Source organism: Engraulis encrasicolus, chromosome 14, assembly GCF_034702125.1.
Source record: "Engraulis encrasicolus isolate BLACKSEA-1 chromosome 14, IST_EnEncr_1.0, whole genome shotgun sequence".
In the NCBI taxonomy this organism is placed as follows: domain Eukaryota; kingdom Metazoa; phylum Chordata; class Actinopteri; order Clupeiformes; family Engraulidae; genus Engraulis; species Engraulis encrasicolus.
The window spans coordinates 51,657,178-51,679,227 of NC_085870.1; the positions used below are offsets into that span (position 1 = coordinate 51,657,178).

The window sequence follows — 22,050 nt, forward strand, 5'->3', positions numbered from 1 at the left end:
CCAGGCTACCAAGGATGACCCACATAGCAAATTTTGTCTGGCCCACTGTTGGCTCACTTCTTTTTTGCGAGTTCTGACAGTTGGCCCAATGTTGGCCCAGTTACTGTATGCGGAAAGTTATTTTCAGTGTCGGCACAGTGTTGGCTCAGTTACTGCATGAAACTGACAGTTATTTTCAGTGTCGGCGCCGTGTTGGCTGTTATTTTCAGTGTTCTATGAAGTGTTGGCTGAGTCACAATAACCAGTGTTCCAGCCGAGCTGACACTCAGCCGATAGTGCCGACATTCAGCCCAGATCTTGCTACATGGGGGAGGTCTTGTTGTGCATCTCCCGATGCGCTTGTGCCCGACCTTTCAGGCATTTCCACATCATTGACATTTTCATTTTCTGAATCCGACATTGCATGGCACAGACCTTTGCGTTTGCAGACACTGCACCTGTTTGCTGCATCTGATGATTTTGTTTCCTCTCGCGTCAGCAAACTTGATGAATAGCTAACCAATGAGTGTTTGAGTTATATGACACATCCAATTACACTAGTTTTCACTAGATGTGGATGGCGCACATGACGTGAATTTAATAATAATAATACAAATCTGAAGCCAAGAGTAACTAGGACAGTCAAAAAGATGAGGCGCACACAAGGCTTGCAGGTTCAAAAAGTGTATTGTGTCCGACAAATTAACAAAAGAAGTCAACGAAAAATATCTGGAGATATACTCTGGCCAAGAGTAACTAGTAACGCTTGTTTTTAAAATGAAAGAAATAGGAAGTACCGACACTTGGGTGAAAATGTAATGAGTAGAAGTCAACAGTAGGAAGAAAAATAAGTAATGGAGTAAAGTATAGATACCCAAAAATTGTACTTAAGTACTTGACACCTCTACTTACAAGCGTGTGTGTTATTATTATTTGTCTAAGGTGAGATGCTGTCACAAGTGTCAGCTGGATGACCCTATTCAGACTGATGCCCCAGCCCTGTATCCAATAAAGGTAGTGAGTTTTTTATTCAATTCAAGCAGGTGGTTTGCATTCTTTCAAGAAAAAAACACTCTTCTATGTATCCATCTGCAAAATGTAGGTTATATAAATATGAGGCATTTTTTCAGGTTACCGATCCCTGGACTGTCGTCGGGCTAGACCTAGTTGGTCCACTGAAGGAAACACCCAGAGGACACAAATACATCATGTCGATGACCGACCTCTACACCAAGTAGGTCGCTGCTGCCCCTCTTCCCTCCAAGACAGCCTGGGAGGTATGCTGAGCACTGGTAAGAATCTTGTACTCGTTCGGCCTGACCGAAAATCATCCCAGACCAAGGGAAGGAGTTTGTGAACGAGGTGAGAAGCTTTTTACATCAGGAGGTATTATAAGGTGCCAACCACAGACCTATATTGTGTGCCCAACACTATACTAAACTCACACACCCACCAACCAATCATCATGAGCGAAGTGGTGTCGGAAATGAGCGAATTTGTGAAAATGTCGGCGAGGAAGTACCTTGCTAATCAGCAAAGCTAACCAGCCAAATCCTGAACCCCTGGTAATGCACATGGAACACGTCACGCCGTTTATGCGTATACTAGGGCTGTAACGATACACTCAAATCCCGATTCGGTTTGAATCACGATTTGTGACCTACGGTTCGATACACCCCACGATTTCTGAAATCTATCTCATTTGAAGCTTGGAAGCACTATCACATTGAATCATATGGGGGTCATTCCACGCCAAATCAACAGGAGTCCGCACACTTAGGTCTCAAAAAAATCCGAAAATATTACTGAGTGTACCCATGGTACTTAAGAGAAACACTGCTACTTTATTTGAATGTAAGATGTATACTCTCCATGTTTCAGCCAATTTCACTGGGGGAGGGGGGTGCCCATTTTGTTCACACTCTTTTTTTTGTCAAAGTTCACAAGCCCGTAGCTCAATAACTACACCATGCAGGAAGCTCAAATTTGGCATGCTGGTACATAGATAGGAATAGTTTGTTGCTTAACTGTCAGTTTTGGTCTGTATGATCCTGCATCGTCATAGCATTCCCTCAAAGATGATACAAATTGTACTGGAGTTTTTGGATGTGCTCTGTTTAGGCCTTCAGAAGACATATTTGTGCCCAACATAGCCTCGTGATTTTTCCCCTTGTAGATACAAGTAGAAACACTCCCATAAAAATATATAAATAGAAAGGAAACCCCATCAGTGTTTGACCAGAAGACCTCACAAGTCTGACAAATCATTTTGGGTGTCATTTTCAGAGCACCAGAACACCTTGTGGGATTGTCCACAGATTTCTATTTTATTTTTTTCTTCATTCTCCATGAAGTCTTCTTTTTAAAAATGCCAATGAGACTTGTCTTATGTGATGCTTTCGTTTTTAATTTCCACCCTGAACATGGGCAAAATGCAAAAAGAGAGCAACATGATTTCGATAACATTTAATGTAAAGACTAAATAATCAGATGCACATTTTGCCCATACATGATCACCCAAGAGTCCCTGTGCAGGGGTGCAGGTATCCCTTTCAATTTCAATGATTTCAGGAGCGTTCAATGTGGGAGCAGATTCGCACACCAAAAGAGACAGTAGGTCAGACACAAAGAGTCATGTTGTTACTTTTTTTGACCAGCAGATGGCAGCGGAAGAAACGCATAGAAAACATATTGTTGTCCATGTTCAGGTTGGAAATTAAAAAAAGAAAACATCACATACGACAAGTCTCATTGGCATTTAAAAAAAGAAGAATTCATGGAGAATGAAGAAAAAAATAAAATAAAAATCTTTGGACAATCCCACAAGGGGTTCTGGAGCTCTGAAAATGACATTATAGCTTTTTATGAGAGTGTTCCTACTTGTCTCTACAAGGGGAAAAAAATCAAGAGGCTATGTTGGGCACAAATATGTCTTCTGAAGGCCTAAACAGAGCACAGCCAAAAACTCCAGTACAATTTGTATCATCTTTGAGGGAATGCTATGACCATGCAGGATCATACAGACCAAAACTGACAGTTAAGCAACAAACTATTCCTATCTATGTACCAGCATGCCAAATATGAGCTTCCTACATGGTGTAGTTATTGAGCTACGGGCTTGTGAACTTTGACAAAAAAAAGAGTGTGAACAAAATGGGCACCCCCCTCCCCCAGTGAAATTGGCTGTAACACGGAGAGTATACATCTTACATTCAAATAAATGCACAGCGTTTCTCTTAAGTACCATGGGTACACTTGGTAATATTTTCAGAATTTTTTGAGACCTAAGTGCGCGGGCTCCTGTTGATTTGGCGTGGAATGACCCATGGTTGTTTTCTGAACTGAAGGATAACAAAACTTTGAAAGGGTGTATCACAATACTGCCTTCTTACATACAGTATCATGATTCTGAATATCGCGATTTCTTGGTTCGATCTAATATCGTTACAGCCCTAGCGTATACGTTTTCCCTGTTTCGATGGGCAAGCAGATTTCCACCTCCAAACGCTCGAGAATGCTAAAAAAAATTTAAAAGGAAAAAAAAACTCTGTTTACTCTTCAGACCGTTGTCATGGGCACGTAGCCTAAGGTACAGTTCTCAACAGGCCTGAAGACTACAACCCGACCCGACACGGCCTGTGTCTTTCAAAGCCCGAGCCTGATGTAACCCGACACATCAATATGAATTATCTACCCGAATCAGGCCCGCAGCCCGACACCAGGGGTCGAGTTTTCCCACGTTAGCCTATTCTATGGAGACTGACAAGTTACAGCAGTTTATTTAATGGACCACGGCTATAGCGAAAGCTTTTTGTTTTTTAAACCATGGAGGCTTGTTACGCACACAGTGAAGCACTGGGGCAGGCACGGAAGCTACTGCTGGTGTGTGAGTTTCTTTCTTTATTGCCTAGATGAAGTCGAAACTTTATGATTCACATGCCGGTCTAATCCAAAAAGTCAGAGAATGCACGCACATCAGTGGCAGGTGCTGGACCAAACGAGATCACTAACAACTAAAAGGAAAATAATTAAAAGGTCCGCAACACTGTTTGATGCTTCAGAGAATGAAACGTCGTGCCTAAGGCTTTAACGATATTGCATCGAACCGAGGGATCGCGGTACGCAGACCCACGAACCCCTATCGCGACCCTTCCTCGCAGAATCGCGATGCGCACTTTCCAAGTTTACCCCTCAGTCTAGAAAACAGCAGGATACAGGCATATTTGCATGCGCTTAAAAAAGACAAATAGAAAAGGGGCGCGCACATTTGCGAGTAACACTTCCGTTCACCCATCTCTCTTATAAAATGTTACGTCCAACCAGCACGTGCATCTGTTGTTATCCATTGCCTGAGCAAACTCCGCGAGACGAAAAACTTGGGCAAACGTCGGAAGGTAAAGCACAGAAATGAACAACAGACCAAGAATGCTTTATCAAACGTGTGAAGACGTTTTTATTCATGCATGCGCCGTTGTATGTTGAGTGGAGATATACGTTGAGCGGACAGAGAGAGAGAAAGAGAGCGAGAGCGAGATGCTCCGCCTGCCCAAATTCTTACACTAGCATGAAATCGCCACGCTCTAATAAGGGAGTGTCGTAAGTCGGGCGAACGTTGAGGTCGATGTGGATATATAAGCAGCATTTCATCCCCGCACTGACCGCCAGCCTAGCGAAAACATGCTCCATTTCAGCCTCTGCATCCATGTGCGCTCTTGACAAAATGTCAAATCACAAAACCAAACAAAGGACAACGTGCATGTTGCATAGTGAGAACATACCGTAACTGAGGTTCATTTCGAGTTTCGTTTGTTTAAGCGTGTGCGCGCTGCTGCACGATCAAAAAAGTTACAAAAACATTAATCATCAAAATTAAGTGTTGCATTTCTGTAAGTAACTTAATAGCCTACAACATGTTTCCTGACAAAATATGACCAGTGTTGTTTTCAGTTAATGTTTGGATATTAATTAGATAATGTTTGATAATGTGAGACAGTTGTTATAGGCTACCTATTGGAACCCTGACCCTTCTTTCTCCCTCTCACACACGGTCAGCATCTCAGCATGATGTGATCTTAGCCTATTATTAATAAGCATATTTTCCCTTGGTGAACAACATCCCTTATTTGTCTGTGTTCTGCTTTGATGTCAACACTTGGGGAACAGGTTGCAGTGATATATCTGCAACATCATTTAGGCCTAGACCTACAAAATTAATGTAGGCAGGTAAATGAAATATATATATGATTTCTTTTTCATTATATATATTTTTTAATTTATTATTTTTTTAATTATTTTTTTTTCCTTTAAAAAAATAAATCGTGGGGCGTATCGAACCGTGGGTCATATATCGTGATACAAACCGAATCGTGGGTTGGGTGTATCATTACAGCCTTAGTCGTGCCATTACATTTTTGTGAGCATCTGCTGCGTAGCCTACCTTAATTTTCCCCACAGGCTGATGTAACCATCTGCGTGAGAATCATGCAATGCTTCGTATGCACAAATCTTCTCTTTCTGTTTCTTTGCTCACAGTGGCTGTGTCGAAGACAAAGTTTTAATTCTTTGCCGTCTACAAAGGCTAGAGCTACTCTTGTCTGCTCGGTACACTAAAGATGGGCTGATGGTACTTTCTCTCACAACAGCATTAGTATCCAACCCATCCATAGACGATTTACCCACTGTAATATTTCAAAGGGGGTTGTAGCCTGCCAGCTGTCTCATGCAACTCTGAATGTGATCGCAATTAATGTTGCCAGATGTACGATAAATAAGCAACATTCCTTAATTGGCGCGAGACAAATCGAAAGGCGAAAGACCGGTTATGCCATGCGCAAGACACTTCGAGAGCTAGGTGAGTTACCCACGCGGGTATTTCGATTCTCTTCCTCCAGCAACATTTCAGAATCACTTCAACCAGTCCATATAACACTCCTTAATATTAGGGGACAATGACTTCCGTAAATTTAAATCCTCTAACAGTCACTCGCTGAACAGTGACTGCATGCAGCAGCCAGACTTCCCTTACGGTTGAGATAGATATAGCCTACGTATACTTCATAGTTCCCCAAGGGGAAATTCACCATGATTCCCGGTTAACAGCAGCAATGGTTTTTTTTTTTTTTAAATCACTGGGTGGAAAAGATTAAGCCAGAGGACTGTCTCGACCCGAGTCATCTGCTTAAATATGTTCGACCTGTACCCGGCCCAGCCTGTCGGGTTTGTCGGTCTGAACCGACCCATTGAGAACTCTAGCCTAAGGCACCTGGAAAAACCGCCTGCTGATTGCCTAAGCCCTCCTTGGCAAAAGGTACCCTCTGCCTATTAAATGTCATGGGTGAGCGGTTAGGGCGTCAGACTTGCATCCCAGAGGTTGCCGGTTCGACTCCCGACCCGCCAGGTTGGTGGGGGGAGTAATCAACCAGTGCTCTCCCCCATCCTCCTCCATGACTGAGGTACCCTGAGCATGGTACCGTCCCACCACACTGCTCCCCATGGGGCGCCACTGAGGGCTGCCCCCTTGCACGGGTGAGTCATAAATGCAATTTCGTTGTGTACAGTGTGCAGTGTTCACTTGTGTGCTGTGGAGTGCTGTGTCACAATGACAATGTGAGTTGGAGTTTCCCAATGGGCTTTAAAACCTAAATATCTCAGCCTCCAAAGCACATAAATACACAAAATATGTTGAATTTAAAACCCTAATTTGCATCAGAATGTGTTCATCCAGCTTTAACGTACCCACATTTTAAATGTAAAAATCTCAAGAGCCTGAATGCAGCGTATACAGGGCAAAACAAAAATTGAGAACCCATGTATACACAGCGCATTTAAAGTCAACCACAAATTTGTACGAGGCAATGAACTTGCACCAGTTGGATCTACATAGCACATGTGAGGTGTGGGGGGAGGAGTGAAGAGGAGGAGTTGAAGTGGGGTGCGTTGCAAACATTTTAGGGGTGTTGGACAGCACGTCTACACAGACGTCAGTGAATTTTTGGCCAACCAGTTCAAGGAGGCGGCAGACCCTTGGTATGATGAAAAGGGTTAGGGGGTACACAAGACAGAAATATGTAGGGAAACACTGCTGTAGAATCCTGTGAAATGATGAAATACTCTTTTTAATTGATAATAATTAGTTCAGCTAATAATTAATTCATAAAATAATTTAATTGATAATAATTCGTTCTAATTTTTTCAACCCATTTACGTGTAAACGCAACATGTGGATAAAAATAAAAACTCCATTGTGGCAGGTGCGTTTTAGACCCCCGCATGAGATATATTTCAAACCGGAGTTTTGTTCAGTTCAATTGGTCAAGTGTCGCATCTGAAAAATGCTTGCTATCACCTCTCACCCATGACCACCCATGTGGAACACTCGATTACTAACACCCAACCATCCGGTAAAAGTTTACAATTTTGAGACCCCCTATTATTAAGAATAATATAAACACCATCCTCAAAGGGGCCTCAGTCAATGTTGGGACTGAGAAATTGACCAAACCACTCCACAACACATGCACGCACACCACCAGACACACACACACACACACACACACACACACACCAGACCCTTGTGTTACACCTCTCTACAGCTGCTCAGTCCCACTGCTGCTTTTTCTGCTTGTCCTGTTTTTGACACAAAAGCACTCTGACTTTTCAGTCATTGAACGAAATGAAGTGATAAGATTCGCTGTGAAGTATAGTGAAGTCAAAGACTAAAATCACATCAAAAGTAGGCCTACTTGAGTTACGTAGATATATATACTGTACATGCTACTTCAGTACAGTAACAAATTATATCTACTTTGGGGATAGCCACCCCTGTGTAAGTGTAAATAACGCAAACATCCGTTTTTATCTTCATATATTATTTGTGAACAATTTCATCTGCACTTGACATCTACATTCCTCTACTCCTCTCTCTCTCTCTCTCCTTTTTTCCGTCCTCTGTTGTTCTTTGACCGCCCATGCTGATGTTCTGTGTCTAGCCAGCTGCGTGACCTCCGGGTCCTGCTCTCGCTCTCTCTCTTCCTGTCACCTCACCACTCACTCTAGGGGTCACCAGCATAATAATCTGAGAGAAATAAGCGACTGGCGTCCTGAAAACAAGCCCAAAAGAAGCGACCGAAAACTGGGGAGAAAAAATGTCAGTCATGTGACTTCTCCGAGGAGACCTTTCTATTTGCGAGCATCTGTGTGGTTGCTCAAATCTATGTATCGAAGTGACAGAGGCAGACAAGGGGAGTGGGACATAAAAACGTTGTTGTTGACTAACTTCTAAGGGTGAGTGAGTGAGTGATTGAGTGAGTGAGGGAAAACAGAGTTGCCATTGAGAAACCTGAAGTTACAAGCATCCAAACACATTAAAATCACCGGTAGACCAGATGCAAACATCAAGCCCAGCCCTGAAGAAGGTAAAGCAAAAAAACGCAACCTGTGAGTAATCAAAAGCAACTGCTCAAAAAAGAAGCCCATAATAAGAGGAATTGGCAACCCTGGTGATCAAGCGATGGGGCTCAGTCATAAACACGGGAGTATGGGGGCAGGAGGTTAAGTGTGTGTGTGTGGACATGTTTTTGGGGGTACTGTAGTTTCATGCTATTCTAAAGTCCAAGTATTGACTGAGGCCCAATTAAGAATCCTGTTTATGTAATTGTTTTTGTGTCACAGTTTTTAACAGCGCCCGTAGATGCACCCTGGCATGTTATTCCCTCAGTTGTTATTTTCACTACAGATGTGAAGGAAGTTTACACGCAGTTGGCCACTGTCACCGGAACACCACTGTCTTTCCTTTGGTTAATTTTGTTTCTTAATACTACGAGTTCTTTTAACTGAGGCAGGTTGTGGCGGCTTAGCTTGTTTATGCATGAACACACAAATACACCCTGGGTATAGGCCTTGTACTGTCTGACACTGTGTTTCAGTCAGTCACTCCTTAGGGCTAAGGAGTGGGTCACTGAAGCACTGTCTGGTTAGGATTGTAAACTTATCGTAGCAAAGTTGATGCATCTGTGTGTAGTAACCTCTTGTGTGCAATACGATTTGGCCGATAACCCATAACGATTTGTCAATAAGCCTCTACATTGCAAACTCCATTTAACCTTTACATGCTGTCATTCTTTTACTTTGAGTGATTTTTCACTGATTTTCTTTTGTTTGATTTTGCTTACTTTTGGTTTGCTGAGTATCAAGTTGCACAATGTAATGTGTACTCCTCATTTAAAGTACTGGCTGTCACTCAGTGTTTGATGTGTATACACATCCCGTGGAACTGTGACTTAATACCTGCCTGTCCTCATGGTGAACTTAATGCAGATTTTAAATACTGATCTATAAATATAAAATCAAAATAAAAGAATAAAAGAGCACATTTAAACCTGCAGGGGGAATTGTTTGTGTTCAGTAACTCCAGGGTTGTCTCCCCCTTAATGAGACTGGCGTAGTCAAAGTTTTTATCTGTTTTTATCTGTGTAGCACAGTGTGAGCACAGGCGAAGGCTCTGCTGGGAAGTTGTTGAACAACAAAATACAAAGCCAATTCCAGGGAAAAGCTTTTCAGCATGCCTGGACTTTACGTCACCCCCCAAAAGACTTACATAAATCCGAGATATAAAAAGAGGGGGATTGCAGACTCAAAGTCACAGGTACATTGCTACTTGTACTATCTGCATTACCAGAGATTTCTTCTCTCTCTACTCTCTCTGGCATTACTGCTACAACTACCACTGCGACAGACAGACAGGAAAGGTTCTTAAAGGTCATTTTTGTGTTCCATTTATATACTAAACAAAATGCTTTGTATTAGATGTATTGTTATTTCCCTAGTTGCATAAACCATCTTTCAGTAGCAAGAGAAATTGAGAGCAGTGTTTTTTCCCCACAGGGACACAGAGGATGAGGGCTGCCATCCCACTGCTGTTTCTGCTGTTCTGTGTCCAGACAGAGAGCCAGAGAAATGAAACTGCTGTTCCGGTAGTCCATACCCAATTGCTTGCCTCTGCTGAGCTAAAGGAGCTTAGAGACATGGTGGTGGAGCTGAGGGGAACACTAAGATACAAGTTAAAGTCACTGGAGGCTGAACATGCTGCAGTGAAAGCAGAAATGAAGATGGAGGTGGACAATCTAAAGAAGGAGCTTGCATCACGTGAGTCGGAGTTGGCTGCTCTGAGGACCAGAATGGCTGCTAGTGATGCTTGGATAGACGACCTGAAGGTGGACTATGCAGAACAAGAGGCAGAGCTGACAGCAGTGAAGACGAGACTGGACGCCACTGAGAGTGAAGTGGAGAACTTGGAGAAAGAAATCAAAGCAGCACCCAAGGTGGCATTCTCAGCAGGTCTTGGTAATTCAGAATACATACAGGCTGGAAATACTGACCTAAATGTGGTCTTCAGTAAAGTCATCACCAATGTAGGACAGGCGTACAACAGCATAACAGGCTTCTTCACAGCTCCAGTGAGCGGAGTCTACTACTTCAGGTTCACTGTTTTGGATCATCTGGCCCGCCGCCGTGCAATGGGCATAAGGATGTTTAAGAATGGGCAAGGGGTCGTGTGGCTGACTGAGGCTGACAGTGATGGTGTTTCCACCTACCTGATAGGTGGTCTGACTCTGCAGCTGGAGAAGGGAGATGCAGTTAACCTGGTGATCACAGCAGGCAGCAGGCTCTATGATAATGATGACAACCACAGCACCTTCAGTGGCTTCCTGCTCTTCCCTCTCTCAACCCCATAATGCATGCTGTTCCACCAGTGGAATGCTGTAATAGTTATTGAAAAGTTAAAGGTGGGGTTGCAGGTTAACCATTGAAGAATATGTACTATTATGACATCACGTTGGGGGCTCCCAAGTCTATGTAGAACTTTAGAATCCTGGGAGAGTTCCCCAACGTGATGTCATACCTGCAACCCCACACATAGTACTACGCTACTATGCCATAACACAGGATGTTAGTAATGGATGTTAGTAATGCACTATGACTTGTTCATTGCCATTCTGGTAACAGTCAATTTATAAAACTGTGCCTTCACGGCTTAAGCAATCTTGAAGAAAATAAAAACACACATAACTTGCAATTCTGTTGAGCTGTCATTTGTCACAACTGTTCATCATTATTATGAGTATTATTTGTTTGAAATGAAATACTTCGATGAAGTAAGGATCTACTCCAGAGGAAGTGTTTCAGAAATTACACGAATCAATTATTAGATGTCATCTATATGTGTGTAAGAAAGGGGTAATAATAGTGTAATAATACGAAAATAAATACAATATGGGCTTATTCCACTACCAAAGGGCAACAAGCACAGGTGTTACATGTACTACATTGTGTAACAATCCACGTGTACCAAGACACTGATATCAAAGCACATCACATGAGAGTAGGAACATAATTCCACCATATCAAAGAGTAACAAGGACTTACAACAGCTAACGGACTAAGTATGGTTTGTATGGCAATTGGTATACTCAATAAGTTGACAGTAGCAGTGATTCATCCACTTGGTCGCCTAAACTGCTCCACCCAGAATCAGTGTGGTCACTAACGATGTATATAAATGTGTAACCTGTCTATTTATATGGATGTACAAATAATGTAGGGCTGATTGGTAATATTTGTTATGTCTTAAAGGGACACTGTGTGAGATATTTAGTTGTTTATTTCCAGAATTAATGCTGCCCATTCACTAATGTCACCTTTTTCATGAATACTACTTACCACCATCATCAAATTCTAAGTATTCATTGTGACTGGGAAAATTGCACTTTTCATACACGAAAAGGGGGATCTTCTCCATGGTCCGCCATTTTGAATTTCCAGAAATAGCCATTTTTAGCTGCAAAAATGACTGCACTTGCGCCATACTAGAAAATATTGATTTATTACTTAGTAAACTTTTATGAAAAGATCAAATTTGGCAATAGGCAACACATTTTCAATGAGCAGCATAGTTGCAGTACCTTTTTTGACCATTTCCTGCACAGTGTTCCCTGAGGGTTTAATAAATCATTGCATTATTATTTAGGGGGGTAAAAAGTTTGTAGCCATAGAGGTTATGACAAGCCATTTTATCCAGAAATATATTGCAGATAGCCTATCAGTGTGTCATTTGGATGTCCACAGAAATATGCATAACAAGGAGGAGTTACTATAAAGTTCAGGGTGTCCTGTGATTCATTGACTTAACCATTAGGGTGCCTTGGGCCATAGTCCAGACATTGCTTCCCCTGGAGGGGAAAAACCCCTTCATATTACATTGTAATTACAACATGTATTTACACGAAACAATACATTAGGTAAGTACAATTGTACTTAGGCGGCCTACATAATTGCACAACTTATTATATGTTATTACACCAGTCATAGGCCTACTGTACCTAAGGACATAAGTACAATGTAACAATGACCCCTTAAAATAAAGTGTTTCCTTTGTTTTCTGTACGTTGCCAGGAATAGAAATGATTCAAAATGTGTAATAAAACAGTGACAGTGCAGTTTTTTTATGTGACCTGTGCCGGTCAGTTACATGACAAGTAATGAAGAAAATAGTATGTCCCTAATGCTTCAGTGTGTTTTTATATGAAAAACCTCAAACATTCATTCATATAGGGGGGAATTATAAAGAGAAATGCTCTTAAAGGATACAAAAGGCCAACCAATACCAACTTGTTTCTCAGCTCACCACTCGGAGCGCCTGATGGTTTGCCAACGTCTTTGGTGGCCAGTCTCTTTATGCAAGGCCACTACTTTTACTTTTCTTTTCTTGACTTCAAATGACAACTGACCCTTAATTGAGGAGGGCACCACCACTGGGTCAGCCTTTTCCATGGCTCTTGGATCTGCTGGGGTTGGGTGGTGTGAGCTTTCTCTCTCTCTCTCTCTCTCTCTCTCTCTCTCTCTCTCTCTCTCTCTCTCTCTCTCTCTCTCTCTCTCTCCATACAGCCCAGTCGAGCTGATTCTTCCCAGCTAGAATGAAACGATGCAATCAAGTGTGAACAAATCCAAGAAACTCATTAAGCTGTATCAAGAAAACATTTGTTCAACAGTAGCGTGGAGGCTACTTGCTCACTCCGCCTGCTGGCAGTAGGGGGACACAAACTAGATTGTGGGATTTTTTTGTGGGCAAAACTGTCAGTGAATACCATTATGGTATTTCCCAGTGGCAACTGGAATCCATTGATACAATGGGGAAATACTTACAACTACTGTCATGGGGAGGGGGTGGGGCAGGTCTTACACTCTGACCACTTAGTGAAACAACAATTATTCTTTATTTGTATAAAATCCACACCACCACATTGTCAGGACACTGCGCACTGCCACAACAGTAGGCTACAGTGATGTGAACAGTGTTTGGTGAACGCGCGCGCTCACACACACCTGCCCCCATCCGGTGTAAATGTACAGGTGTTGCATCCTCCATGGCTCAGACTCAGCAACAGGTCGCTTTGAATCCAACCCCTGTCCTCAAACCACAATTCCCCTCAAAATTTCAACTCTGCACCCAATTATGATATCAAGTACAGAATGTATCACCATTAAACTCGTCAAAAAGCCAAATATCTCGAGCTAAAGCCTGTAGAATTTGGAGCGCGTGGTATAAATCGGAGCCTGGCTGTCTCATCTCCTGATGGCCACGTTCCCCCACGTTCAGAGGTGAATGGTAAGTTACCGCGATATGAGGCTGGATGTGTGTGTGTAGTTACCACATGGCTCATTTCCAAATAGAGGCGGTTGAGACCACATCGCCGCTACCGAGGCTCCGCAGTTGCAAGTTATCCATTGCCTGGTTATCAGTTCTCATCGCCACAACTGGGATCCTCCTTTATATACCGAGTCACAAAAAAAAACGCCAGCATCCAGCACGGAGTTTGAATCCTTTTATCTGTTTATCCCTCCCTTCTTTCTTATTTCGCCCCGGGTCAGGCTTAACTCTCCGTTGTCTCGTGAAGCCAATAAGCGGGTGGTCATCGTGTGAGCCAAGGAGTTTTACAGTACAACCTATATTGGTGAGTAGTCTACACTCATGTGTCTTCATCTTGTCAACTTCTACTAGCATCCTCTGTGGCGTGGGAAAAAGTCTACGTTAATCTTGACTTTATCAAAGGTCTTCCTGCCTTCTTGGGTCATGTGTCACACTGTTTGTATTGAGTACCTTACAAGATGCCTCACACTTCTGCCCACGACCCCCGATGTAAGCCTCCTCTGACTGATGCCCCGAGTGTGTGTGTGCTTGACAACTTATACACTGATTTGAATGACATCCTTGCAGCGCCCTGTGGCACACACTGAGGTCTTAATCCATTTGTTTCAGGCTGTTAGATCGCCATGACAGCCGAAAAGACTATTCCCATAATAAATGGAAAACCAGATGATGCCATGGACGCAGAGGCGAATACCACCTTAGTCAAGAGCACCAAAGACTCCAAAGTAAACGAGAGGGGACACTGGAACAATAAGATTGAGTTCGTGCTGTCCGTGGCGGGAGAGATTATTGGACTTGGCAATGTGTGGAGGTTCCCATATCTTTGTTACAAAAATGGAGGAGGTAAGAACGGCATGTTGAATGTAAAACTTTAATGTATGTATTGAGGTTTAATCGATCTTTAATTTATGGATACCTTGGTAGTTGTGTTGCGCAACTTCATCCGAACCTCTTGGTCCATGCGCACAAGACCCTTTTGAAAAGTGGATAGGCTACCTCTGAATGGAAGGCATTTGATTCAATAACTTTAGTTTCCAAAACTTTTTTTTTTTTACAACGAGACTAGATATTGAGAAACCATCTTAGTCCATTTCTGGTTCTATTCCAGAACACCTATGGTTTCTTTAGGATTTCAAACAATTTAACAAGACATGAATCACACATCGGAAACACGATTCATTTTGTCAGCAGGCCTTCATTACTACTACTAATTACTCTGTTGCTTTTTAATGTCTTAATGAAATTGATAACTTCATATCCAAAATATATTTGTGCAAAAGATTTTCCCCCAGATAACCTTTACGTTTTTTACGTCACTATGTGCACCATATCAAATATCACCCAAATAAAATGTACATTTCTCCATTACGTATGCATTGAAGATCTAGTGTCTTGAGGGGCACATCCATGTGTTTTGTTGAAGCCAAGAGTGCTTTGAACAGACCCCTGCATGGGGCCCCTGTGGTCACTGACATGGCCTTGCTATCCCTAATACACAGAGGAGGCAGTCTTAATTCCGCCAATTCCTTGGGGAACAAGAACGTATCTCTACGCTGCTCTTTATACATTTTAAGAGTCACTCTCATTTTGCCTCTATATCACATTTCTGAAAATGAAGTCATTATATAATTCAGAGATCAAAATACCAAGTAAGGCAGTGGACTTTACTTTCACAGGAAACAAAAAACATAAATGAACGGTGAATAAAATAGCTGTCATTCATTCTAAATAACTGTAGGCTATGCCGATGGATATCACACAGCTTAATTGGCAGTGTAAATTCAACATAGTGAGTTGGACCATCACAATTGTTACAATTGACCAGAGGTGTCAAAAGTACAACACTAGCACATGACGTTACATAGCTGTTATACCATTTACTCCATTGTACCTAATGAGGTGGATAGATTGTTATTACTGATAAGCACAAAAAATGAAGAACCCGTCACAAACTTGATCCAACCAGAGCAGAGTCAGCTGATTGTAAGACGAGTACACAGGTGCACTGGTTACTCAGATAAGTTACCTGTGTTGTAAGGAAACTGTGTTTCTTTTTTAACTTTTACTTTTACTCTTCACTCCTCTGATTCATACTACAAAATGCACTGTGCACCTTGGTCTTTCGTGTTCAGATGTGGATGTGTGTGTACAGTATGTGTTTTGCCTCCTCAGGTGCCTTCTTTGTCCCCTACGTCATCTTCTTCATCTGCTGCGGTATCCCAGTCTTCTTCCTGGAGACGGCACTGGGACAGTTCACCAGCGAAGGAGGCATCACCTGCTGGAGAAAAGTTTGTCCGCTGTTTGAGGGTACTGGCACAGTGGCCATGTTTGTTTGGACATGTCCTCTTGTAATTGCCTCGTGTTGGTTGAATTTGCCCCCATCTCTCACTGCATGTGAGATAATAAAATATATAAAATATCCTATTATGAATAAAATTAATTTTGTCTACTATAGACAGTGGTTCTAATAGTTTGGTATATGGTGTAATTACCGTCCCACATCAGTGCTCATTGTCTATTCTGAAATGAAATTCAAGCAATAATATTACTAGCATTCACAAAACACAAATGCCCAACACCAATGATTGCCTTTCCCTGCATTCACTGTTGCTCTTCTTTTTTCCTACAGGAATTGGATATGCAACTCAAGTCATAGAGGCTCACTTAAATGTGTACTATATTGTCATCTTGGCCTGGGCAATCTTCTACCTGTTCAACTGCTTCACCACAGAGCTCCCCTGGGCGTCATGTGGGCATGAGTGGAACACAGGTGGGCGCCATTAATGTGTGTGTGTGCATGTGATTTTAATGACTACCACCAAACCAAATAAATTAGTCATAAAGGTTATTACACACATGTTGACTTATATTGATTGAAACCACCAGTTGGAAGAGAGGGCAGTAGAGGACAACACAATTGATGCTTTGAAAGCATACAGACAGTGTAATATTGTATTTGTACTTTGTACAATAATAATTAATAACAGTTGTACTGTATCCGTATAGTATCCTTCACACAACCTGCAGCTCAAAGTGTGTCAACTTGTTCTTCACAGTAGCAACTGAGACAAAAAATTATCAGATTAATTTTTCCTTATTTATATGCCATAGCAACCCATAATATTTGCTGTAGTCCATTCGTTCACGTTCACGTTCAGGTGGACTGAGACAAACTGTTTTTGTCTGTCTTAGGTGGTCCGCTGGATTTAGTGTGTGCCCAAAGTTTGGTAGATGCTTCCACATCAGTGAAAGAAAACCAAACTAAGAGCTTTTGGTTCAACTCTGCGCCAGTAGCTGCTCTCATTCAATTTAGTCGAAAGAGTGTGGATGAATATCCTCACATCATAGTTTGAACTGAAACATTGAAGTCTCTCAATGGAAGAAATGAAATGTTGTTGACCTAAAAAAAGAAGTCAAGAGTTTATTTGCAAAGCGGTGTATCTCCATTTTGTAGAATGTTGGGAAATTAATTGACATTTTTCTATTGGGCATTACATTGCATTACATTGCAAAATGCATTTTATGTAGGTTGAAAAATGTTCCCAGTTGGGCTTATTTGAATGGCAAGAATTCACACATAGGTGATATGACCTCTGACCAGTCATACTCAATTCAAAAGTCAAAAATGGTGAATACACCGTTTTGCAAATAAACTGTTCAAGTCCAGTTGCATACAACCAAACTGTTTGGATGAGTACGTATATGTAATGAAATTATATGTTTTTTCTTTCTTCAATTTTGTAGAACACTGTGTGGATTCTAAGAACCTTAGCGTTCACAACTTCTCCAGCCCCCATGCCACCTCTCCAGTCATTGAGTTTTGGGAGTGAGTATGAAACGGCTTTGAATTCCCAGTCAGTTACCGAGGTGTTCCATTCAATCCCATTCAGCTCAATTCCATCCCAGTGTTTTGAGGTGTAATACTTTTGATCAACTGGGAACTTACGATTGAAAATCTGTTTTATTGGCTAAATGTACGGAATATGTTGTTAATTTGATGTTACTGGTCCATATATTCCACATCCATATTACAAATGGTAAAGGAAAACCGTACAACACAAGTAAAATGGATTCTGGTGGGCCGATAGATTTACAGATCATCTGACATAGAGGTGTATAGAGTCACTGTACACATTTTTGGCCTTTATTACGATAGTACAGTGAAGAGTTGAACAGGCAGTGAGTGGGGAAAGAGAGACAGGGAAGGTCGGCAAAGGACCTGGGGCGGGAATCGAACCCAGGTTGGCTGCATGGCAGACTAGTGCCTTACCGTTAGCACCACGGTAGGGTAAGTCATTTTGATCTTAAACTGATCATGATTGGTGATTGTGAAAGAGAAAATGACAATCAATTATAAGTAGTGGTATCGGTATCGGCAAGTACCAACAAATGGGGCACCGATACCATCTACCGATACTTGTATGACACTTGAACGCAGCCTTCAACTTAGTTATTTGTTATCAGAAAAAGTTCTACTGGATTCACTTTGTACAGTATTAGTCTTTTTCCTGTTTCACAAAGGAAGGCAGCAGCCTGACAAAGCCATGAGCTTAAGGATTTTACATCCAAGTACTACGCAGCTGTTCATATATATATGAATACGGTATATGAATATATGAATATATAAATGTAAAACAGAGTGGTATCGGTATCGGCCGATACTGCACAGTCAGGTATTGGGTATCGGTATCGGGGCCAAAAAATGGTATCGGTGCAACACTAATTATAAGCCAAATCAATATTGGACAATATGAGCTCATACAATCTTATCGAGATAATATATTTTGTCGCATGATCCAACTTGAAGCAATGAAGGGGAACTCGCACACCGTTCTGCCGAATGCAATGTTGATTTTTTCGCATTTCGCATTTTGTCGCATGATCCAACCCTAGTCATGAGTCATTACATTACATTTGGCAGACACTTTTATACAAGCAACTTATAACTGAGGACATAATAATACTATACAACACTTGCAGATTCAAAACGCACAGGGAATATACAGAACAATAAGTGCAGATGCCGAGTAGGTTTAGTAAGGTTTTTTTATGTACATTAGCATAGGATTACATCGAGAACACACTCCTACACAACATGCCTTAGCGTCTACCCTGGGACTTGGTCACCTCAGGCATTATAGTACAGTAAATACAGGAAAGAGAAGGTGGTTGAAGTCAGTTGATATGTTATGATGACGCTGGGTGGCCATAGAAAAACTGGGTCACACTGTGGTGCCGTGGAACCCTTCCATATGCAAGTGTTCGCACCAAAACAATGCCAGATGATGACAGAAATCGCCATCTGAGAGGCCTTGCCAGTGCTGGCATGGGATCTGGCTCGGCCTGTCATGTCTCGCCTCGCCTCACATCGACATCACTGCTTATAATTCAACGGAAATGTTTAACCTTCCCCCTCCGATAATTTGTAATTCTCTCTCATGTCTGTTGTCAACAAGCATTAAAAGGGCACTCGCACAGCTAGAAATGGTATGGACACAAATTTGGCGCCGGACTACGTCGTGGGTTTGGAGCACAGGATTTCTGTCGCCATGCCAACAGAGGGTACAGAGGGAGGAAACAGCATCGCCATAGCGGGCTGGCGGGCGAGCAGGAGGGCAGGCTGTGTGCCCTCTGCTTCCACACTGGCGATATGTTAATGGAGGGCTGCACCCCCGCAACCCCTACCCCACCAACACACACACACATACACACACACGCAACACCCCCATCAATGAGAAGGCCTAGGAGGACTGGGAGCTGTCACAGCCAAAAAGAAGAAAAGAAAAAGGGTGGAAAAAAGGGAGAAGGAATAGGTTAATTCCAACCCAACATGGCTCCTGCCCAGACGCCCTATGGATGGTGTCCAAGAACACGTCAAAAATGATGAATGCTCCTCAACGGGACTGAGTGTGATGGAGAGCATGCTCCTTACAACAAGGCAGCGGCATCATCAGCGTCTGCTGAGAGGAGGCGCCCGGTTGTGTCAGAGAGTCAGACAGGGATCACGAATGAAAGGCTGAGGGGAATGTGTCAAAAGGAGACTTTGGTGTTGTTGCGTTGCCTGTATAACAGCTCAAACACAGAATTACAAGGTCTGAAATTAGCAAGTAACTTATTAAGGAAGAATCTGCACACTGCATTGTGTGCAATGAAGATTCTATGCAGATCTGCACAAGCCTGTGATCATTAAATGTCTCAGGGACTCTTTCCAAACTGTAGTCAGCCAGACACAACACTGACATTGCATCTGACTTCAGAGTGTTCACATTCCCAGTGGGAAATATTGCCGGTTTGAATTACTGTTAAAAAAAAAAAAAGAATAACTAATAAGGGGTTTTGGGTAGCTTAGCCTTGCCATCCATAAGCTTCCGTTCAGTTGTTATTTTCATAGGCATTGCGTCAGGGTGAGATATTCTGGGGCACAGTTAACGTTGACACATTACATGTAGCCAGATTACACATCATGACTGAACCGCGTACGATTGGGTGAAATCAGCTCTACACATTTCAAACTTGAAGAGCTCAAACTTGAAGCCAGTGCTCAATTTGCTAACTCCAGATCTTCTGCACAAAATTAACGATTTTGAATTCAGGAAGAACTTGTCAAATATTGTAGCTATCCAGCAGAAACCTTGTATCTCTACTACTTTAAATGACTACTGGTCATTCTTCATGAGTATATGCGTACGATAAATTATTTAATAACCAACTTTAATGTTGAAAAGATTATTTATTCAGAAAATAATTTGTAAATTAATAATTAAAAAAAACAATGAAAAGTGGAGATACAAGATTTCTGCCTGACAACAATGATATATTTCACATCATTACATTTCTTAAGCGTTTGTCTCATATGAAACTCCTAAGAGATACGAGTCAGTAAATCCCAAAGTCCAATGCAATCTTAATTCACTTCAAGACAAGGTCAGACAGGAGTCAGAAGAATATTTTCCTTTCGTGCTCTCACACGACTTTTCCATTAATGTTATGTATTATTATCATCATGATCCCAGGTCTGTGTGCTGTGGAGTGTAAATCCTGTCCTTCTAAGACTACATGCTTCTCTTGTGCCATTTTTTATATTATTAATACGATTCTTTTATTCATATATTTTTTCCCCAGGCGGCGTGTGCTGCAAATCTCTCCTGGAATTGAGCACATGGGGAAGCTGCGGTGGGAGCTGGCCATGTGTCTGCTGCTGGCCTGGATCATCTGCTACTTCTGCATCTGGAAGGGACCCAAATCCACTGGCAAGGTATAGCTAACTACAGGTGCTGCAGCTGTGTGTGGGTGTTGAATACATTGAACGCTGTAATGACTGACTGAGTTGCGGATGCATTGTGAGTTTGAATATAAAGGCATTTTGGTTTGGTGCATAATACGGAACCACCTGTTATCTGACTCATTGTTTGCTGGGGGAAAAAAGCACCCACACAATATTTTCGTATATTTGGCACGCTTTTGAGATGTGGTAAATATTGAGTAAAGTGGGGTTCTACAACATAGACATCTCTGTTTTCACAAAGGTAAAATGGTTGTCATTTTAGACTCAATATTGAGCCAAATCTGTCTCAATTATCTACAAAGCGGATTCCAAAAAAGTTGGGACACTTTGTATTTTGTGAATAAAATCAAAATGCTGGCATTTTCAAAACATTCAATATGTTAACAAGGTAGAACATTATGCACAGACAACATATCAGTTGTTAAAGTCAAGCAGAATTATTGTTTTGAGGTAATTATGTGATCATTTAAAATGTCACCCTTGCAACAAATCCCAAAAAAGTTGGGACAGGGCCAATAAAATGCTTTTTATATTGGATAAGACTAAACACAACACAAGGGATGGGACTGAACAGTTAAATACTTTGACTGATGGCATGATTTTATTCAAAAATTAGATATTTTGATGTGCGAGACATGATTACAGCAGCTCAACTGATAGGTGTGTTCTTCAACTTGTTAACCTTTTTGTTATATTTAATATGTGACATATCCTGACTGCAAGAAAACGAAATTTGTGACCTGTTTACTCTAATGATGGACCAACAGTTGGAACATAGTAGAGATTGAAATTTGCCACCATTATGGGGCAATATCTAAAGGCGGTGCTCCAAAATATAATGCCATGGTAGCTATGTTTGCTGATTAAAATCTGTATGTATCATTCAACATTCATTTTAATGCTCTACATGACTAAGAAGACCCTAACCAAGTCACCTCTGCACCCCCTTACCATCATATATGCTGTCTTTCAGACTGACCACTAAATCAAGCTGAAGTATTAATTTTCTATATAACCTGGAGGGTGCAGGACTCCATAATTTTCAAAATGGATTAAATATTTACCATTCTGTAATCAGAGG

The 22,050-nt window shown here is 41.7% G+C and overlaps 2 protein-coding genes across 3 annotated transcripts in view; both read left to right on the top strand.

Annotated features, from left to right (window-relative positions):
• The first annotated feature begins 9,528 nt into the window (after positions 1-9,528).
• Positions 9,529-11,036, top strand: LOC134463404 (complement C1q-like protein 2). 2 transcript variants are annotated; one of them, XM_063216606.1, is made up of 2 exons: positions 9,529-9,735; positions 9,862-11,036. In XM_063216606.1, the coding sequence occupies exon 2, from the start codon at positions 9,873-9,875 to the stop codon at positions 10,710-10,712; it is 840 nt and encodes a 279-aa protein (XP_063072676.1). In that variant the 5' UTR covers positions 9,529-9,735; positions 9,862-9,872; the 3' UTR covers positions 10,713-11,036. The 2 variants fall into 2 exon arrangements, with proteins under 2 accessions (XP_063072676.1, XP_063072677.1); XM_063216607.1 differs by having other exon boundaries at positions 9,529-9,622.
• A 2,761-nt stretch (positions 11,037-13,797) lies between these two features.
• slc6a11b (solute carrier family 6 member 11b) overlaps positions 13,798-22,050 on the top strand; it is a 30,680-nt gene continuing 22,427 nt past the window's right edge. The window contains exons 1-6 of the mRNA XM_063216078.1: positions 13,798-13,988; positions 14,294-14,527; positions 15,857-15,991; positions 16,314-16,454; positions 17,429-17,510; positions 20,807-20,939. Coding sequence (XP_063072148.1) covers positions 14,308-14,527; positions 15,857-15,991; positions 16,314-16,454; positions 17,429-17,510; positions 20,807-20,939 — 711 coding nt within the window. The 5' untranslated portion in view covers positions 13,798-13,988; positions 14,294-14,307. The remainder of the gene's footprint in view (positions 13,989-14,293; positions 14,528-15,856; positions 15,992-16,313; positions 16,455-17,428; positions 17,511-20,806; positions 20,940-22,050) is intronic.

Coding starts and splice junctions, on each gene's coding strand:
- LOC134463404 (XM_063216606.1), top strand. CDS start 9,873: ATGAGGGCTGCCATCCCACTGCTGTTTCTGCTGTTCTGTGTCCAGACA.